This window comes from Papio anubis, chromosome 17, assembly GCF_008728515.1.
Source record: "Papio anubis isolate 15944 chromosome 17, Panubis1.0, whole genome shotgun sequence".
Lineage (NCBI taxonomy): Eukaryota > Metazoa > Chordata > Mammalia > Primates > Cercopithecidae > Papio > Papio anubis.
Genome location: NC_044992.1, coordinates 353131 through 371548, shown reverse-complemented (window position 1 = coordinate 371548; position 18418 = coordinate 353131). Strand labels below are relative to the sequence as shown.

Sequence of the window (18418 nt, the reverse complement as noted above, 5' to 3'; positions counted from 1 at the left end):
CTGCTATTTTATTCTTATAAAATTTGAGGGTATAAAATACGATTTTCTGGCTGGGCGCCGTGCCTCATGCCTATAAGCCCAGCACTTTGGGAGGTGGAGGTGGGTGGATCACTTGAGGCCAGAAGTTCATGACCAGCCTGGCCAAACCCCACCTCTGCTTAAAATACAAAAATTAGCTCGGCGTGGTGGCGCGTGCCTGTAGTCCCAGCTACTTAGGAAGCTGAGACACGAGAATCCCTGGAGTCCAGGAGGCGCAGATTGCAGTGAGCTGAGATGGCGCCACTGCACTTTAGCCTGGTTGACAGAGGGAGACTCTGTCTCAAAAAGCAAACAAACCAACAAAAAAAGTATTTATTTATTTATTTTTTTAGGAACTTGTGGTAAGAATAGAAAGTAGCAAAATAAAGTTAACAACCCTCTATTGGTTTTCCATCCTTCTTTTTCTTACATTTGCTTACTGATGGAATTCAAAAAATTCTGGGAATCATTGCAGGAAAATAATGGTATAATAGAGTTCTAGTTTAAGAAAAGCAGACTTCTACATATGTCTTGGGGCAGGTTAGAGAGCCTCTGAGTCCTCATTTCTTGAGGTATAAAATAGTAGTAATGATACCTACATGAAGGATTATTGTGAGGAGCAGGTGACATATTAGTTGGTATCAAAGTGCTATCAAAAATTGGATTGTGTGAAAGCACTTTTTAAATTCTAAAGCATTGTACAAATACAAGGTGCTGTTATTAGCCAGGGTTTAAATTCTGTAAAACACCAGTCGGATAGATGATGACGAGCTTCCAGATTCAACATACATATGTTATCCAGGTAACAGTATGTCTTTCACCGTCCAGAGCAAGTGGGTGATGCTAACAAAGCTGGTGTTTTGTTCACCTGCCAGGGTGAATCGTGAAGCTATCATGTTGGGTTACATTGAGTCCTCTCTTATCTGTGACTTAGGAGTGAACTTTGAAGTTATGTTTTTAAAAAAATTCTTGAACATTTGCAAAGATCACTCAGGTATAGAATTTATTTTTCTTTGTTTTTACAGCCAAAGAAGCCTAAAGCCCCAGACAATCCATTTCATGGCATTGTTTCCAAGTGTTTCGAGCCTCATCTCTACGTGTATATCGAATCCCAAGACAAGTGAGTGAGGAACATTCGCTGTTTTCTGCCTGCATTTCTCGCCGCTCTGGTCATGACTGGGTCTCAGAAGCACACAGCTCCTTCCGGGGCTGAAAGCTGGATGTGGCACGCCTGTGACCCTCCCTAGAAACCCATTAGGGATATTTTTACATCTTTTGAATGTTATCATTAATTGTGTCTATAAATCTCAGGGCCTGAGTTTGCCCCTAATAAGGTCCCCAGTGGCTCCCTACATTGGGATCCCTTCCCATGTGGGTGTATTGAGCCCTGACATATGTCAGCCCACACAGCTTTACAGTGTCAGGCACTGGGTATTGGAAGAAAGCCTAATCTCGAATGTATATGTTTTCAAGTATAATTCAACCTTTCATTTTGAAATAATTTAGACTTACAAAAAAGTTACAAAAATAGGACAAAAAATTCTCACATGCCCTCCTCAGAGAATGTTAACATCTTACATAACAACCACAGTTAACAAAATCAAGAAGGTAATACTGTCCCATTAATTTCCCTTTTTCTGGTCCAGGACCCAATAATCATGCATTTCGTTGTCAGATCTCTTTGGTCTTGGTCTGCTTTAATCTTGAGTAGTTCCTCATCTTTTTCCCTGCCCTCCCCTCCTCTCCTTTTTTGAGACAGGGTCTCATGCTGTCCCCAGGCTGGAGTACAGTGGTGAGATTATGACTTACTGCATCCTCCATCTCCTGGGCTCAAGCAGTCCTCCCACCTCAGTCTCCCAAGTAGCTGGGACCACAGGTGCACGCCACCCCGCCCGGTTAATTTTTCTATTTTTAGTAGAGATGCGGTCTTCCTGTGTTGCCCAGGCTAGTCTCGAACTCCTGGGCTCAAATGATCACCCACTTCAGCCTCCCAAAGTGCTGAGATTACAGGCGTGAGCCACCTCGCCCAGCCATTCCTTATGTTTTCTTTGTCTTTCACAGCCTCAGTGCGTACTGGCCAGGTATTTTGTACAATGTCCTTAGTTTTTGTTTTTTTCTTGATTAAATCCATTTTGGGCAAGAATGCCATAAAAGTGGCATTGTATCCCCAGTGCATTGTGTCAAGAGGCACATCACATTGATTTGTTATTGCTGACACTTTGATTACTTGCTTTAGGTGGTACCTGCCAACTGTCTTCACTGTGAAGTTGCTATTTTTCTCCTGGTGATTAATAAGTATCTTATGGGATGATATTATGTAAACATCCTGCTCTCATCAAACTTTTGCCCACTCATTTTTGCATCCCTTCATGATTGATTCCTGACTGAAGCATTGTTTCTGTGGCATTTGCCAAATGTTGATTGTCTATTTTCATCATTTCTTCTACAGTTACTAATTGGAGTTCTACTATATGGAAGAATTTTTCCTCTTCCCCATTTGTTTGTATATCAGTATGAACTCATGGACTCTGATTTTATTTTATGGATCATCTATATAATAGAGTATATGCTTTTCATATGGCCAGGTACAGTGGGTTGCACCTGTAATCCCAGCACTTTGGGAGGCCAAGGTAGGAGGAGTTCTCAAGCCCAGGATTTGAGACCTGCCTGGACAACATGGTGAAACCTCATCTTTATAAATACTTTTTTTTTAATTAGTCAGGTGTGGTGGTGCACACCTGTAGTCCCAGCTACTTGAACGACTGAGGTGGGAAAATCACTGGAGCCCAGGAGGTGGAGGCTGCAATGAGCCGTTACTATGCCACCCAGCTAGATGACAGAGACTTTGTCTCAAAAAAAAAAAAAAGCAAACAAAATATAGTATATGCTTTTCACAAACGTGTAGCCTCCAAAGATTTTTATAAAGCATCTCACTGCGGCCAGGTTCCTTCCCTCCCACCCTGTTTTAAAAAAAATCCCAAAGACTTCCAAACTAACAGCTGAAGACTGTGTTCGTGCTCCAGTGTCTGTTGTGTGCATGAGGGGGCATTAGAAAAGGAGGAAGACTCCTAACCCCTGAGTCCTTGTCCACAGCCAGAGTAACTGTAGAAAGCCCTTCCACGTTGGAAGGCAGGTTTTGGAAAGGTCAAGATGACTTGTGACAAGATGACTGGAGACAAAGATGACTGGAGACAGACTGGCCTGGGCTCCCAGAGGAAGCCTCATAGTCTAAAGAACGCACTTGGAAGGGACCAGAAGGTGGCTCCCATGGGGAGAGCAACAGCGGCTGTGGGAAAGTCCTGAGGGAGGTTCTTCAGGAACACATTGAGGTTCTGAGGGAAGTTCTCTGGAAACACATTGGGTTCTGAGGGAGGTTCTCTGGGAACGCATTAGGTACTGAAGGAAGTTATCTGGGAATACATTAGGTCCTGAGGGAGGTTCCCTGGGAACTCATTAGGTACTGAGGGAAGTTCTTTGGGAACACATTGAGGTTCTGAGGGAGGTTCTCTGGGAGCAGATTGAGGTTCTGAAGGAGGTTCTTGGGGAACGCACTGAGGTCCTGAGGGAAGTTCTCTGGCAACGCATTAGGTTCTGAGGGAGGTTCTCTGGGAACACATTAGGTTCTGAGGGAGGTTCTCTGGGAATGCATTGAGGTCCTGAGGGAAGTTCACTGGGAACGCATTAGGTTGTGAGGGAATTTCTCTGGGAACACATTAGGTTGTGAGGGAGATTCTCTGGGAACGCATTAGGTCCTGAGAGAAGTTCTCTGGGAATGCATTGAGATTCTGAGGGGGTTATCTCAGAACGCATTAGGTTCTGAAGGAGGTTCTCTGGGAACATACTGAGGTTCTGAGGGAAGTTCTGTGGGAAGGCATTAGGTCCTGAGGGAGTTTCTCTGGGAATGCACTGGGTTCTAAGGGAGGGAAGTTCTCTGGGAATGCATTAGGTCCTGAAAGAAGTTCTCTGGGAACCCACTAGGTTCTGAGGGAAGTTGTCTGAGAACGCGTTGAGATTCTGAGGGAGGTTATCTCGGAACGCGTTAGGTTCTGAGGGAGGTACTCTGGGAACACATTGGGTTCTAAGGGAGGTTCTCTGGGAACACATTTGAGGTTCTGCGGGAAGTTCTCTGGGAACGTATTAGGTCCTGAGGGAGGTTCTCTGGTAACGCATTAGGTCCCTGAGGGAAGTTCTCTGGGAACGCATTAGGTTGTGAGGAAAGGTCTCTGGGAATACATTAGGTTCTGAGGGAGGTTCTCTGGGAACGCATTGAGGTCCTAAGGGTTCTAAGGGAGTTTCTCTGGGAATGCGTTGAGGTCTTGAAAGTCTCTGCGAACGCGTTGAGGTTCTGAGGGCGGTTCTCTGCGAATGCATTAGGTTCTGAGGGAGGTTCTCTGGGAACACACTTAGGTTCTGAGGGAGGTTCTCTGGGAACGCAGTGAGGTCCTAAGGGAAGTTCTCTGGTAACACATTAGGTTCTGAGGGAATTTCTCTGGGAATGCATTAAATTCTGAGGGAGGATCTCTGGGAACGCATTAGGTTCTGAGGGAGGTTCTTTGGGAACACATTCCATTCTGAGGGAGGTTCTCTGGGAATGCATTAGGTTCTGAAGGAGGTTCTCTGGGAACGCATTAGGTCCTGAGGGAGGTTTTCTGATAATGCACTGAGATCCTGATGGGGGTTCTCTGAGAAAGCTTTAGGTTCTGAGGGAGGTCCTCTGGGAACGCATCAGGTCCTGAGGGAGGATCTCTGGGAATGCATTAGGTACTGAGGGAAGTTCTCTGGGAATGCACTGAGATTCTGAGGGAGGTTCTCGGGAAATGCACTGAGGTTCTGAGGGAGGTTCTCGGGAAATGCACTGAGGTTCTGAGGGAGGTTCTCTGGGAACGCTTAGGTTCTAAGGGAGGTTATCTGGGATCGCACTGAGGTTCTAAGGGAGGTTGTCTGAGAATGCACTGAGGTTCTGAGGGAGGTTCTCTGGGAACACATTGAGGTTCTGAGGGAAGTTCTCTGGAACGCATTGAGGGCCTGAGGGAAGTTCTCTGGGAACGCATTACGTTTTGAGGGAATTTCTGTGGAACGCATTAGATTCTGAGGGAGGACCTCTGGGAACGCATTAGGTTCTAAGGGAAGTTCTCTGGGAACGTGGTAGGTTCTGAGCGAGGTTTTCTGGGAACACATTAGATGTTGAGGTAAGTTGTTTGGTGTTGCCTTTCGGTTCTGAGGGAGGTTCTCTGGGAACGCATTAGGTTTGGAGGGAGGTTGTCTGGGAACGCATTGAGGTTTTCAGGGAAGTTATCTGGGAACGAATTGAGGTCCTGAGGGAAGTTCTCTGGGAACGCGTTAGGTTCTGAGGGAGGTTCTTTGGGAACACATTAGGTTCTGAGGCAGGATCTCTGGGAATGCATTAGGTCCTGAGAGAGATTCTCTACGAGTGCATTATGTTCTGAGGGAAGTTCTCTGCGAACACATTAGATCCTGAGGGAGAGTCTCTGGTAATGCACTGAGGTTCTGAGGGAGGTTCTCTGGGAACACATTGAGGTTCTGAGGGAGGTTCCTTGGAACACGTTAGATTCTGAGGGAAGTTCTCTGGCAACGCGTTAGGTTCTGAGGGACGTTCTGTGGGAACGCATTGAGGTTCTGGGGGAAGTTCTCTGGGAATGGATAGGTTTTTAGGGAGGGCCTTTGGGATTGCATTTACACATTTTGGTCTGATTGCACTCCACCCCTCCCCCCCCCTTTTAATGCTTCTATCATGGATGAGCACATTCTTAATTTCAAACATGTTAAACTGTAAGATTAAGAGAATGTTTCAATTAGAAACGCCACATGGAACAATATTATTCACCTACTTGATTTTATGGACTGCTTCTATATTTTTCATGCCCGATTACAAAGTACTTCATGTTAAAATCTCAGAAAGTGAACTTACCCAGTAGCTTCTCCATCATCAAACGGAAGTCTCCCCACCAGCCCCCCGCAAAAAAGTTGCCTTGCCGTCATTTGCCTTGCAAAGGCCCAGTGGTGCCCTTGCTGTCCGCCCCGTGGGCGCGTGTCCAGCAGGCACACAGAGGGACAGTGGGGGCTTCCGCCGCTTTGTCCCTGAGAGCATCCTGTCTTCTGCATTCAGTTTACCTCCAGGAAGTTACTAAGACACCCCTGAGGGGCGGGAAAAAGGATTGGTTATTTCTGTTAGAGTCACAGGTCTTTGAGCAACCCCCTGGATGACTATTTTCAGCCAAAGCCCCATCTTCTCTTAACCCACATTTTTAGTTTTAAAAGGCTTAAAAGTTACTGGGTCCAGATTTTATTTTTATTTATTTGTTTTTGAGATGGGGTCTCACTGTCACCTAGGATGGAATACAGAGGCATGGTCAGGACTCACTGTAGCCTCAGCCTCCTGGGTTTCAGCCATCCTTCCTGCTCAGCCTCTGAAGTAGCTGAGACTACAGGCACACACCACCACACCTGGCTAATTTTTGTATCTTTTATAGAGATGCAGTTTTGCCATGTTGCCCAGGCTGGTCTCGAACTCCTGGGCTTAAGAGATCTGCCACCTCTACCTCCCAAAGTGCTGGGATTCCAGGCACGAGCCACCACGCCCAGCCAAGGCCCAGGGTTTAAAGCACATGTCTGAGGTAGCCACATCCTTTCCCAAAACCTACCTGGTCTAAAGGGTCATTTTTCTGAGTTACTGTAATTCTGGCATCCACTGTTTTCACATGGCCTTGATTTATGCAAAGTATACTCATTGTTCTTGATACTTTGGGCAAGGAACCAGGCCTCCCTTCCTTGGGGACTCTCCGTTTTCCTATGGAAAATGAAGTGCTGGCCACTTACCCTGCTGTATGGCCTCACTAGGAAGTTTCCGCAGCCCTAAGGAAGGAGCAGAAACTGCGCAGGCTGTGCTGCTGTTGCTCCAGAATAAACACCATAACTCGAAGTAGAAAACAGAGTTAAAGAACTCCATTTCCTCATCTGTCAGAAGAGGGAATCAGACAAAATAATGCCTAACACACTCGTTATTAAGCAATTTAAAGTCATAGATCCTTTTAAGAACCCAATGGAAACCATAGACCCTCTTGTCAAAAAAATCCGTTTCATGCACACACTATTTTGAGTGTAATTTCAAGGAGTTCTAGGAACTGCTTCTTCCCTTCAGTCAAAGAACCCTGAGGCTGGAGAAGGAACTCAGGCAGGGACTGGTTTTGTGCACATTACTACTTTTGCTGTAGCTCTGACTCAGAAAGTCCGAGACCATTCATAACTTCCCAGATGACAGAGACACAGCACGGTGTGGTGGAAAGAGCGTGGGCCTGATCCCAGACAGACCTGGCTGTGAGGCTTCGCGCTTGTTAGACTGGGACCTTGAGCATGCTCCTAGCCCCTGTACACCGCGAGGGTCGTAAGGCCGACCTCACGGACTTGGTGGCGAGGAGGAGAAGAGGTGGCATTTTCCCCTTCAGCACGCACATAGTAAATGGTGCTCAGGAACTGTGCCTGCCCTGCCATGCCTCTCATCTTTTTCAGGACTCCCATGTGGGTGGGTGGCCTTGTCCGTGTGACCAGATTTCTCTTGAGCCTGGCATGGGATCCACCCTCTCATCTCCCCAGCCTCCCACCTGCCCAGGGAAAGTTCCGGCAGCACCTGCCCCAGCCAAAAGCCAAGTAGCAGTAGGAGGACTGTAGAGCCCGTACTCGGGGAGGAGGCAGGAAGTGGGGATGGCCACTAGCAGGTTGGGCTGAGCTGTCCTTACATGCTTTAAATGGTTTTCTCAATTTTTATGTATGTTCAAAGAGGAGGTTAGTCTGTCTTCTACTCTTGGGATATAGTGATTTCCTCTGGCTGACTCTTGCAAAAGAGGTTTCTACATAGGTACTTTCTTCACGCCATTCTGTGGCACTCTCCATCGGGGAAGTTACTGGTGACTGCATATCTGCCCATTCTCCTGAGTTCCCTCTAAGAACTTTTGTTAGAATAGAACCTGTGCTTTTCTAGAGCCTAGCATCTGTCTGTAAACTCATTACCATTGGTGTTTATTTTGAACTCATTTCAAGCTTACAGAAGAATTGTAAGAATTATACATAGAGCCCTTGTATAGCCTTCATCCAGATTCCTCACTAGCAGTTATCTCCTCCCCCAACATAATGCACAGACACTGCATGCTTTTTCCTTTCCTTTTTTCTCTTCTCTTTTCTTTCTTTTTCTTTCTCTCTCTCTCTTTCTTTTTTTCTTTTTCTCTCTTTCCCTTTCTCTTCCCCCTCCCCTCCCCTCCCCTCCCCTCCCCTCCCTTCCCTTCCCTTCCCTTCCCTTCCCTTCCCTTCCCCTTCTCTTTTCTTTGAGACAGGGTCTCACTGTGTCACCCAGGGTGGAGTACGATGGCATGAGCTCAGCTCACTGCAGCCTCCACCTCCTGGGCTCAGGTGATCCTCCTACTTCAGCCCCTAAAGTAACTGAGACTACAGGCACACACCACCACATCAGGCTAATTTTTGTGGGTTTTTTTTTTTTTTTTTTTTTTTTTTTTTGTAGAGACAGGGTCTTACCATGTTGCTCGGGCTGGTCTCAAACTCCTGGGCTCAAGCCATCTGCTGGCCTCAGCCTCCCAAAGTGTTGGGATTAGAGACGTGAACCACTGTGCCCAACCTGTACTTTTTTCCTGAACCTTTGAGTTCTCAAGCTGCAGACAAGATGCCCCACTACTCCTTAATGCTTCAATAGATATTTCTTAGAAACAAGGTTTCTACATAACCACAGTACAGCCATCCACATCAGGGCATTCACGTTGATACAGCATTACTGCTTCATCCGTGGTCTCCTCCTCACATTTCAGCAGTTGTCCCAGTCTTGCTCGTTTTTGTTTGACTGTTTGAATAGCTCTAGGATCACCGGTTGCATTTAGTCGTCATGTCTCTTTGGTCTCCTTCAACCCAGAAGACTAATTGAGTCTGTCTTTGTCTTTCATGACCTTGACTTTTTTTTTTTTTTTTTGAGACGGAGTCTCACTCTGTTGCCCAGGCTGGAGTGCGGTGGCGCGATCTCGGCTCACTGCAATCTCCACCTCCCGGGTTCACGCCATTCTCCTGCCTCAGCCTCCCGAGTAGCTGGGACTACAGGCGCCACCACCACGCCCAGCTAGTTTTGTTTCTGTGTTTTTAGTAGAGATGGGGTTTCACTGTGTTGGCCAGGATGGTCTGGATCTCCTGACCTCGTGATCCGCCCGCCTCGGCCTCCCAAAGTGCTGGGATTACAAGCGTGAGCCACCACGCCCGGCCGACCTTGACATTTTTGAAGAGTTTTGGCCAATTACTTTCTGGAATTTCCCTCAGTTTGGGTTTGTCTGATGTTTCCTCATGATTTATGATTCATACAGAATCATAAATGGTGGTCCTGTGTTCCCAGGAATTCATATCAGGAGGCACAGAATGCCAGTTTATCCCAAAACTTGTGATGCTCTTTTTTTTTTTTTTTTTTTGAGACAGAGTCTCACTCTGTTCCCCAGGCTGGAGTGCACTGGTGTGATCTCCACTCACTGCAGCCTCTGCCTCCCGGGCTCAAGAATTCTCCTGCCTCAGCCTCCTGAGTAGCTGGGACCACAGGTGCCCGCCACTGTGCCCGGCTAATTTTTGTATTCTTTTTTTTAGTAGAGACAGGGTTTCACCATGTTGGTCAGGATGGTCTCGAACTCCTGACCTCAGGTGATCTGCCCACCTTGGCCTCCCAAAGTGCTGGGATTACAGGCGTGAGCCGCCGCGCCCGACCTTGTGATCCGCCCGCCTCGGCCTCCCGAAGTGCTGGGATGACAGGCGTGAGCCACCGCGCCCGGCCTGTTGTGTTCGTTTTTATTACTTGGTGTAGATGTTGTCTCTACCAGGTATCTCTACTTACGAATAAGTGTTGGGAGAAACCTTGAAACTTTATCAATATCCTTTTCCTCATCTTTCACTTATCGAGTCATTTATTACTAAGATGATTGACAAATGATGATTTTTCTTTCTTTCTTTCTTTCTTTTTTTTGAGACAGAGCCTTCCTCTGTTGCCCAGGCTGGAGTGCAGTGACACAATCTCGGCTCACTGCAACCTCCGCCTCCTGGGTTCAAGTGATTCTCCTGCCTCAGCCTCCCAAGTAGCTGGGATGACAGGTGCGTGCCACCATGCCCAGCTAATTTTTTTTTATTTTTAGTAGAGATGGGGTTTCACCATGTTGGCCAGGCTGGTTTGGAACTCCTGACCTTAAGTCATCTGCCCACCTCGGCCTCCCTAGATGCTGAGATTACAGGCATGAGCCACCACGCCGGGTCAAATGGTGATTTTTCTAGCTACATCATTTCTTCTACATTTATCAGTTGGCATTCTACTTTAAGAAAAGCTTTCACTTCTCCCCCGTACATCTATGTCAGCGTGGACTCACGGATTTTTATATTTCATTTAGTAGGTTGTAGGCATCACTATCTCTTTTATTTTTACTTTATTTTGAAATAAATGTATACCTACAGGAAAATTTCACAAATAGTACAGATTTCTTATGTTCCTCTTCGCCCACCTTCCCCTGATGTTGACATCTTATATAACCGCAGCAGAGCTGTGAAAACTGGCAAGTTAGCATTGGTACGATACCATTTAATAACCTGCACACTGTGATTGAACTTCGCCAGTTTTTCCATTAGTGTCTGTTTCTCCTTCCAGGAATCGTTGTTGTTGTTTTAGTTCTCAAATTGTCCCTGACTTGGCCAGTGGGAGCCTCTTTAAGCTGCTCTTCATCCTTTTTACATGCCACTATCATTCTATGAGCACCTCCTTCCTCTCTGGCGCAACAGAATATACCAGGCTTATCCTGTACTTTTGCATCCCAGCCCTGGAGTCATCCATTTCCCCAGGCATTTCTTGTTCCTTTGGTGGAGAATGACATTTAGTAACCAAGTATGCTTGTTGCTGTTCGGTGTCATTGCTTCCAGATTGCCTTGACTGAGAGAGCTAAGAAATGTATGTGTATAAACATACGTGTATGTGCATCTGTGGCTGTGTGTGCACCTGCTTCTACATATATGCATCTATAGCTGTGTGTGCACCTGCTTCTGTATTAGAAACTGCGTTTTATGCTGATGCTTCCAATTCTAATCTCACCCCACAGAGTTTATTTTTGCCTCTCCCTTTCAACACTGGCAACTGCCTTCTACAACAGTGAGAAATTTGGGTCCTAGCATGCTCAGTGTGTTTACTTATTTACTCAGTTTGCCTGTATGTAACCCATCTGCCAGCTGTGCTCAAGCCACACCTTGGCTCCCCAGCCCCACTGGCCACACCAGAGCAACATCCTCAGCCCCAGCAAAAGGGAAGAGGAAGGGGTGCAAATTAGTGTGAGGACCCTTGAATTAAGAAGTTCTAGGGCCAGGTGTGGTTGCTCATGAAATCCCAGCACTCTGGGAGGCTGAGGCAGGTGGATGACTTCAGCTCAGGAGTTGGAGACCAGCCTGGGTGACATGACAAAACCCCGTCTCTACAAAAAAAAAAAAAAAAAAGCCCACAAAAATTAGCCAGGTGTGGTGGTGCGCACCTGTAGTCCCAGATACTCAGGTGGCTGGGGCGGGAGGAGCGCTGGAGCCTGGGAGGCAGAAGTTGCAGTAAGCTGCAGTCATGCCCCTGCACTCCAGCCTGGGTGACCCTGTCTCAAAAAAACAAACAAAAAAAGTTATCTAACTTTCTGGGGATCTTCAGCTGCCTTGACCTTGCTCACCTGCCTTGCCATTTTCTGGCTACTGTCTTTCTCTCCCTGTGCCTCACTGCTTAACATTCCAATTAGAGTATTGTTTCTGTGAATGCTGACTGCAGGCCCACCAGAGAAACGGCCTTTGCTATCCATGGATAAACCCAGTCTGCAATGGCATATTTTTTCCCTCACTTTAGTTTTTCCCTCTATTGATACCATTCTGCAACAGTCTTCATTCCTAGGGCACGTAATTTATCAGTGGAACTCCCAGCAGTATTTGGAGAGAAAGGTATTTCCTTCCTTCTCCCCTCCCCTTCCCTCCCCTCCTCTGCCCTCCCCTCCTCTCCCCTTCAACAGTGTCTTGCTCTGTTGTCCAGGCTGGAGTGCAGTGGTGACATTATAGCTCACTGTAACCTCAAACTCCTGGGCTCAAGTGATCCTCCTCCCTCAGCCTCCCAAGTAGCTGGGACTACAAGCACACACCACCATGCCTAGCTAATTTGTTTATTTTTTTTTTAGAGATAGGGATCTCACTTTGTTGCCCACACTATTCTCAAACTCCTGGCCTCCTCCTAGCCGTGCATGGTGATGCACGCCTATAGTCCCAGCTGCTTGGGAGGCTGAGGCAGGAGAATTGCTTGAGCCTGGGGGGGTTGAGGCCGCAGTGAGCCATGATCATGCCACTGCACTTTGTTCTGGGTGACAAAGCAATACTCTGTCTCAAAACAAACAAACAAAAAAAAGAAATGTGATCAGATTGGATCATGTATTCAAAACTAATGAGCCTTATGCATTCCCATTGGGGTAACTTATATTATTCTGATCTGTAAAATACCAGCTACTGATTTTCTGATGTCTCATGTGGCATCAAAGCATGCTGACGCAGAGTGAAAGATGGAAGGAAGGGGAAGGTTTCCCCAACTGGTTTATTTCTCATCCACTCCAAAGAACAGTGCCAAAAGTAACTGAGTAGACATCCTGTAGACATTCTACAAACTATAGATCTGTAGAGTTTTTTGAAATGAAAATTTTCTTTATGCTGTATGATCATAATTAATTTATAATCTTACTTATTGGATTGGCTCTGAAATAGGAAGCAAGTAAGTAAGTATCCATCTTCTAGGGGAACAGGTGAGTGATGAAAGCAGAAGCACATCAGAGTCGGCCGGGTGCAGTGGCTCACGCCTGTAATCCCAGCACTTTGGGAGGCTGAGACGGGCAGATCACGAGGTCAGAAGTTCAAGACCAGCCTGGCCAAGATGGTGAAACCCTGTCTCTACTAAAAAAGATACAAAAATTAGCTGGTTGTGGTGGCGTGTGCCTGTAGTCCCAGCTACTCAGGAAGCTGAGGCAGTAAAATCATTTGAACCTGGGAGGCGGAGGTTGCAGTGAGCTGAGATTGTGCCACTGCACTCCAGCCTGGACAACAGAGTGAGACTCCATCTCCAAAAAAAAAACAAAAAAAAAACAAAACAAAACAAAAAAACACGGATGTCAGAGATCTGGTCCTTGATTTGGTTGGCACTATTGATTTAGAGGTTAGAATCTCGTAAGAAGACCCCAGGGGAATCTTTTGCCTTCTGTTCCGTGATCTCCACTGCACTGGCCTCCATCCCATTTCCACCTTCCCACCCTCCATTCCCGTCCCCTAGGAACACAGTGTGGAGGTTGATCAGCTAAGTATGTATTGAGCACTAGCATGAAGCTTTGCTCTACTTATTAGCATGACGGCTGGGCTGGGGGCAGCAGAACCAGCATAAACGTCATCCCTTCTCTCAGGGAGCTTGTGTTAACATGCACGAAACGGATGAGTCTGCCTCCTTCGCCTTTTGTACCAGCTTCAGTTTATAGAGTGACTGGCTGGAGTGCTGTCTCAAGAAGGATTCTGGAATCACAAGAGAGATCAGTGGAAAAAGGGGCTCCTTGTTGATTAGCGTTGCCTGCCGTGGCCCAGGATGGGAGAAAATAGGTTGTTTCCTGAGTATATGGCATCCTCACACTGGTAAAGTGTGAAATAAAGTGTCAGTGGGTGACAGATGATAGAAGTTGCAGCTGGTGCGGGTGAGACCTGGATGAACTGGAAAGGGGAGTGGACAGGTGGCGGGAGAGCGTGCTGGCCAGGACAGCACATAGGCACAGGCCCAGTGACCGGAAGTGGGTGAGCAGGGGAGCCATGACGAGGAACCTCTGGCTGGAGTGCTGGGTCAGCTGTGGAGGAGAGGTGGGAGATTCAATGGAAAAGTGAGGCAAGCGAGGTTATGAGGAACGAGGGTGGTGGCCATGAAGCTTTCCAAGGTCAACTAATGAGATCCTTCCCTGCTTTCTCACTATCGCCACAGACAGAGACTTAGCCTAGGCCAGAAGTTCTTTGAGGGCAGAGTGGTTGTATATAATAGACTTTCTTTCTTTTACTTTTTCTTTTTTTTGAGACGGAGTTTTGTTTTGTTGCCCAGGCTGGAGTACAGTGGTGCAATCTCGGCTCACCACAACCTCCACCTCCCAGGTTCAAGTGATTCTCCTTCCTCAGCCTCCCGAGTAGCTGGGATTACAGGCGCCCGCCACCATGCCTGGCTAATTTTTTTTATTTTTAGTAAAGACAGGGTTTCTCCATGTTGGTCAGGCTGGTCTTGAACTCCTGACCTCAGGTGATCCGCCCACCCCGGCTTCCCAAAGTGCTGGGATTACAGGTGTGAGCCCCAGCACCCGGCCTGTAATAGACTTTCAATAACAAAAGCCCTTGAGTAAAATGTCAATTTTCTCCCATTCCTGCTAACTGATGGTATGTGTGGTTCTTGTCTTTTTCTTACTTACCATTATATAAATACATTTTAAAAACACAGCTGGATTCCTATAGCCTTAAACAGCAACCTAAAAAGATGCAACGTGTCGGGAGTGGTAGGAACCCTTCCCATTCTTCACCCAGCACAGCTGTGCAGAAGCAGTTACTGCAGCGCTGCTGGACCCTCACAGGTGATGACGCAGTTCAGTGGAACAATTACAGGGATGTTTGAATGGGAAATGGGAGAAAAATTGCAACTCTCATCCCCACTGTGGCCTGAGGCAAGTCTGGAGCTGCTCACACCCTGTTTTTTTTTTTTTCTGACATTAAGTCTTGCTCTGTCGCCCAGGCTGGAATGCAGTGATGTGATCTTGGCTCACTGCAACCTCTGCCTCCCAAGTTCAAGTGATTCTCTGCCTCAGCCTTCCAAGTAGCTGGGATTACAGGCATGCGCCATAACACCCGGCTAATTTTTTTTCTTTTCTTTTTTTTTTTTTGAGACGGAGTCTTGTTCTGTTGCCCAGGCTGGAGGGCAGTGGTGCAATCTTGGCTCTCTGCAAGCGCCGCCTCCTGGGTTCACACCATTCTTCTGCCTCTGCCTCCCAAGTAGGTGAGACTATAGGCGCCCGCAACCACGCCCGGCTAATTTTTTTTTTTTTTTGTATTTTTAGTAGTGACAGGGTTTTACCGCGTTAGCCAGGATGTTCTCGATCTCCTGACCTCGTGATCCGTCTGCCTCGGCCTCCCAAAGTGCTGATATTACAAGCATGAGCCACCGTGCTCTGCCCATACCCTCTCTTTTCCTAAAATTTTTTTACACCTTTGATTCTGGAAATTCTAAGAAAAAACGACATTTGAAGGCGAAAGAAACCATTACATATCCCAGTTTCTCTTTGTTTAAGCATCTGTCTCTTGGACACATTTAGGTTCGTGATGTCTCAGTATTTGCTGACATCATAACCTTTTTGTTTTTAGGAAGTAGCATGCTTTCAGGCTTGAAGCTTAGAGCCAGGCTGCTTAGTTTTTAATCCTGGCTCTCCTGTTTTCTTGTTGTATTACACTGGACAAGGTACTCAGCTTTTCTGTACTTAACTCTTTGAAAACGAGGATAGTAATAATACATACCATGTAAGTTTATTGTAAAAAGTAAATGAGCTGGGCGTGGTGGCTCACACCTGTAATCCCAGCACTTTGGGAGGCTAAGGTGAGTGGATCACCTGAGGTCAGGAGTTTGAAACCAGCCTGGGCAACATGGTGAAACCCTGTCTCTACTGAACATAAAAGTTAGCTGGGCATAGTGGCATGTGCCTGTAGTCCCGGTTACATGGAAGGCTGAGGCAGGAGAATTGCTTGAACCCTGAAGGCGGAGGTTGCAGTGGTCCAAGATCCAAGATCATGCCGCTGCACTCCAGCCTGGGTCAACAGAGCAAGACTCTATCTCAAAAAAAAAAAAAAGGAAGTTCAATGATGTGTTTAAAGCATGGACGTAATACCTGGTGCATCCTAAGTGTTCAGAAAATGATCACTATCATTAGTTAGGGTTTTCCTTGGTGGAGGGGTAAACGGTACTAATATGATAGAAGGATCAGTTTCTTACTTTAGTGTTGGAGTCTAGGCTCAGCTCTGCCACGAACTTGTGTGATAAACTTTCTAGGACTTAATTCTCTCCTCTTTTAGCGGGACCAATAATACCCTATCTTGTTTACAGGGGTTTGCAGTCCAGTGTGATAATGAAATGCCTTGAAAAGTATAAAGCGCAAATATCAATCGATTTAGAGATTAGAATCTCACACGTCAAATTTTATTACTGCTGTTGTTGTAGGAGTGGTGGTGGTAGCGAATGATGATATTGATTAAAATTGATCCAATTTTAAGTTTTAAATGCAGTAGGAATGATTACTTCTGGCAGTAGTTTATGTACATTGCAAACAAGCACATTTGCTTTACTTTTCTTGAAGTAAAATAACATTTTTGGGGTTTTCTTTTCCTCCTAGGAACCTTGGAGAGCTGATAGATCGGTTTGTGGCTGATTTCAAAGCCCAGGGGCCACCTAAGCCCAACACTGATGAAGGGGGTGCCGTGCTCCCCAGCTGCGCCGACCTCTTCGTCTACTACAAGAAGTGCATGGTGCAGTGCTCTCAGCTCAGTACGGGGGAGCCCATGATCGCCCTGACCACCATTTTCCAGAAGTACCTCCGAGAATACGCCTGGAAAATCCTCTCTGGCAACCTGCCCAAGTGAGTCCTGTTCTTCATAGTCTGAGTGGTGGCAAATAGACCTAAATATGGGAACCTTAAGGAATCCACTCTGAAGTTGTTTACTGAACCACCGAGAGTATCAAGGAAGAAAGCAGGCTTCCTGAGTTCCTGAGGGCCTGAAGCTGTTTCCTCTCTGACATTCCACAGCTGACAAGACCACCAAAGGAAATGTCCACACTGGCTGCCCACGTGGCGATTCTTACCACAGTGGACTCGAGGGAACCTGTCCCATTGTACACCTATTTAATATCCATGGATTCAACTATAGATACTTGGCACACACACAAAAAGTGAGGTTGTGGTGGAAATAACTGATAAATAGCTTAAGCAGTTTCACCCAAGCCTCATTCAGTGAGATGATGCCCCGGAGTGATGGGTGGGAAGAATGAATCTGCTTTTTCCTCATTCTGAGTAGGTTCCAAGTCCCTCTTGGGGTGCGCACTTCCCGCATGCTGGACAGAGCCTAATGTTTCCGATGCGGTAGGATTGGGGGGCAGCTACTGCGTAACCGCCAATTATGGTGACTATTGTATTATCCTGATGCATTAGAGCTGGACAGAGCCTGATGTTTCTGATGCGGTAGGATTGGGGGGCAGCTACTGCGTAGCTCCTAATTATGGTGACTATTGTGTTATCCTGATGCATTAGAGCTGGAGAGAGCCTAATGTTTCCGATGCGGTAGGACTGGGGGCAGCTACTGCGTAACCCCCAATTATGGTGACTATTGTGTTATCCTGAGGTATTAGAAGATTGTTATATTGCTTACTATTGAAATAGGTGGATCATTCAACTAGGATTTTAGAGATGTTTTGATTATATGATAGGTTTGATTGTAATAGAATATGACCTAAAGTAATGCTTGTGAATTTAGTATTTTCAGATCACCCCCATGGCTAAAAGAATTCCGGAATTTGTTTCTGTCATTATCACTAAAATGTATCACATATGGGAGTTTCACGTTATTTGGAAGAAAGAGAATAAAATCCTGTGCTCACAGGAGATAGAAGTGACGGGTGTTTCACTAATGAGAATTCTTTGACTATGATAAAAATTACTAAAATTTTTTTTTTTTTTGAGACGGAGTTACACTGTTGTTGCCCAGGCTGGAGTGCAATGGTGTGATTTTGGCTCACTGCAACCTCTGCCTCCCGGGTTCAAGCAATTATCCTGCCTCAGCCTCCCGAGTAGCTGGGATTATAGGCACCACCACTGCACTGGGCTAATTTTGTATTTTTAGTAGAGATGAGGTTTCTCCATGTTGGTCAGGCTGGTCTCGAACTCCCGACCTCAGGTGATCTGCTGGCCTCGGCCTCCCAAAGTGCTGGGATTACAGACATGAGCCACCGTGCCCGGTCTTAAAATTTTAATAACTTTTGTTCTGATTATCAAGATAGCACAGGTTCATCATAGCTTAGAAAACATAGGAACACATAAAGAAAAAAACAAAAATTGGCCGGATGCAGCAGCTCACGCCTGTAATCCCAGCACCTTGGGAGGCTGAGGCGGGTGGATCACTTGAGGTCAGAAGTTTGAGACCAGCCTGGCCAATATGGTGAAACCCCACCTCTACTAACAATACAAAAATTAGCCAGGCGTGGTGGCGTGTGCCTGTAATCCCAGCTACTCGGGAGGCTGAGGCAGGAGAATTGCTTGAACCT

At 46.5% G+C, this 18418-nt stretch overlaps 1 protein-coding gene across 2 annotated transcripts in view; it reads left to right on the top strand.

The window, feature by feature from the left end:
- Positions 1-18418, top strand: part of VPS53 (VPS53 subunit of GARP complex) — a 175328-nt gene that overhangs the window by 113710 nt on the left and 43200 nt on the right. For both annotated transcript variants that reach the window (XM_031657228.1, XM_009189285.2), the window contains exons 13-14: positions 1044-1138; positions 16497-16739. In XM_031657228.1, coding sequence (XP_031513088.1) covers positions 1044-1138; positions 16497-16739 — 338 coding nt within the window. The remainder of the gene's footprint in view (positions 1-1043; positions 1139-16496; positions 16740-18418) is intronic.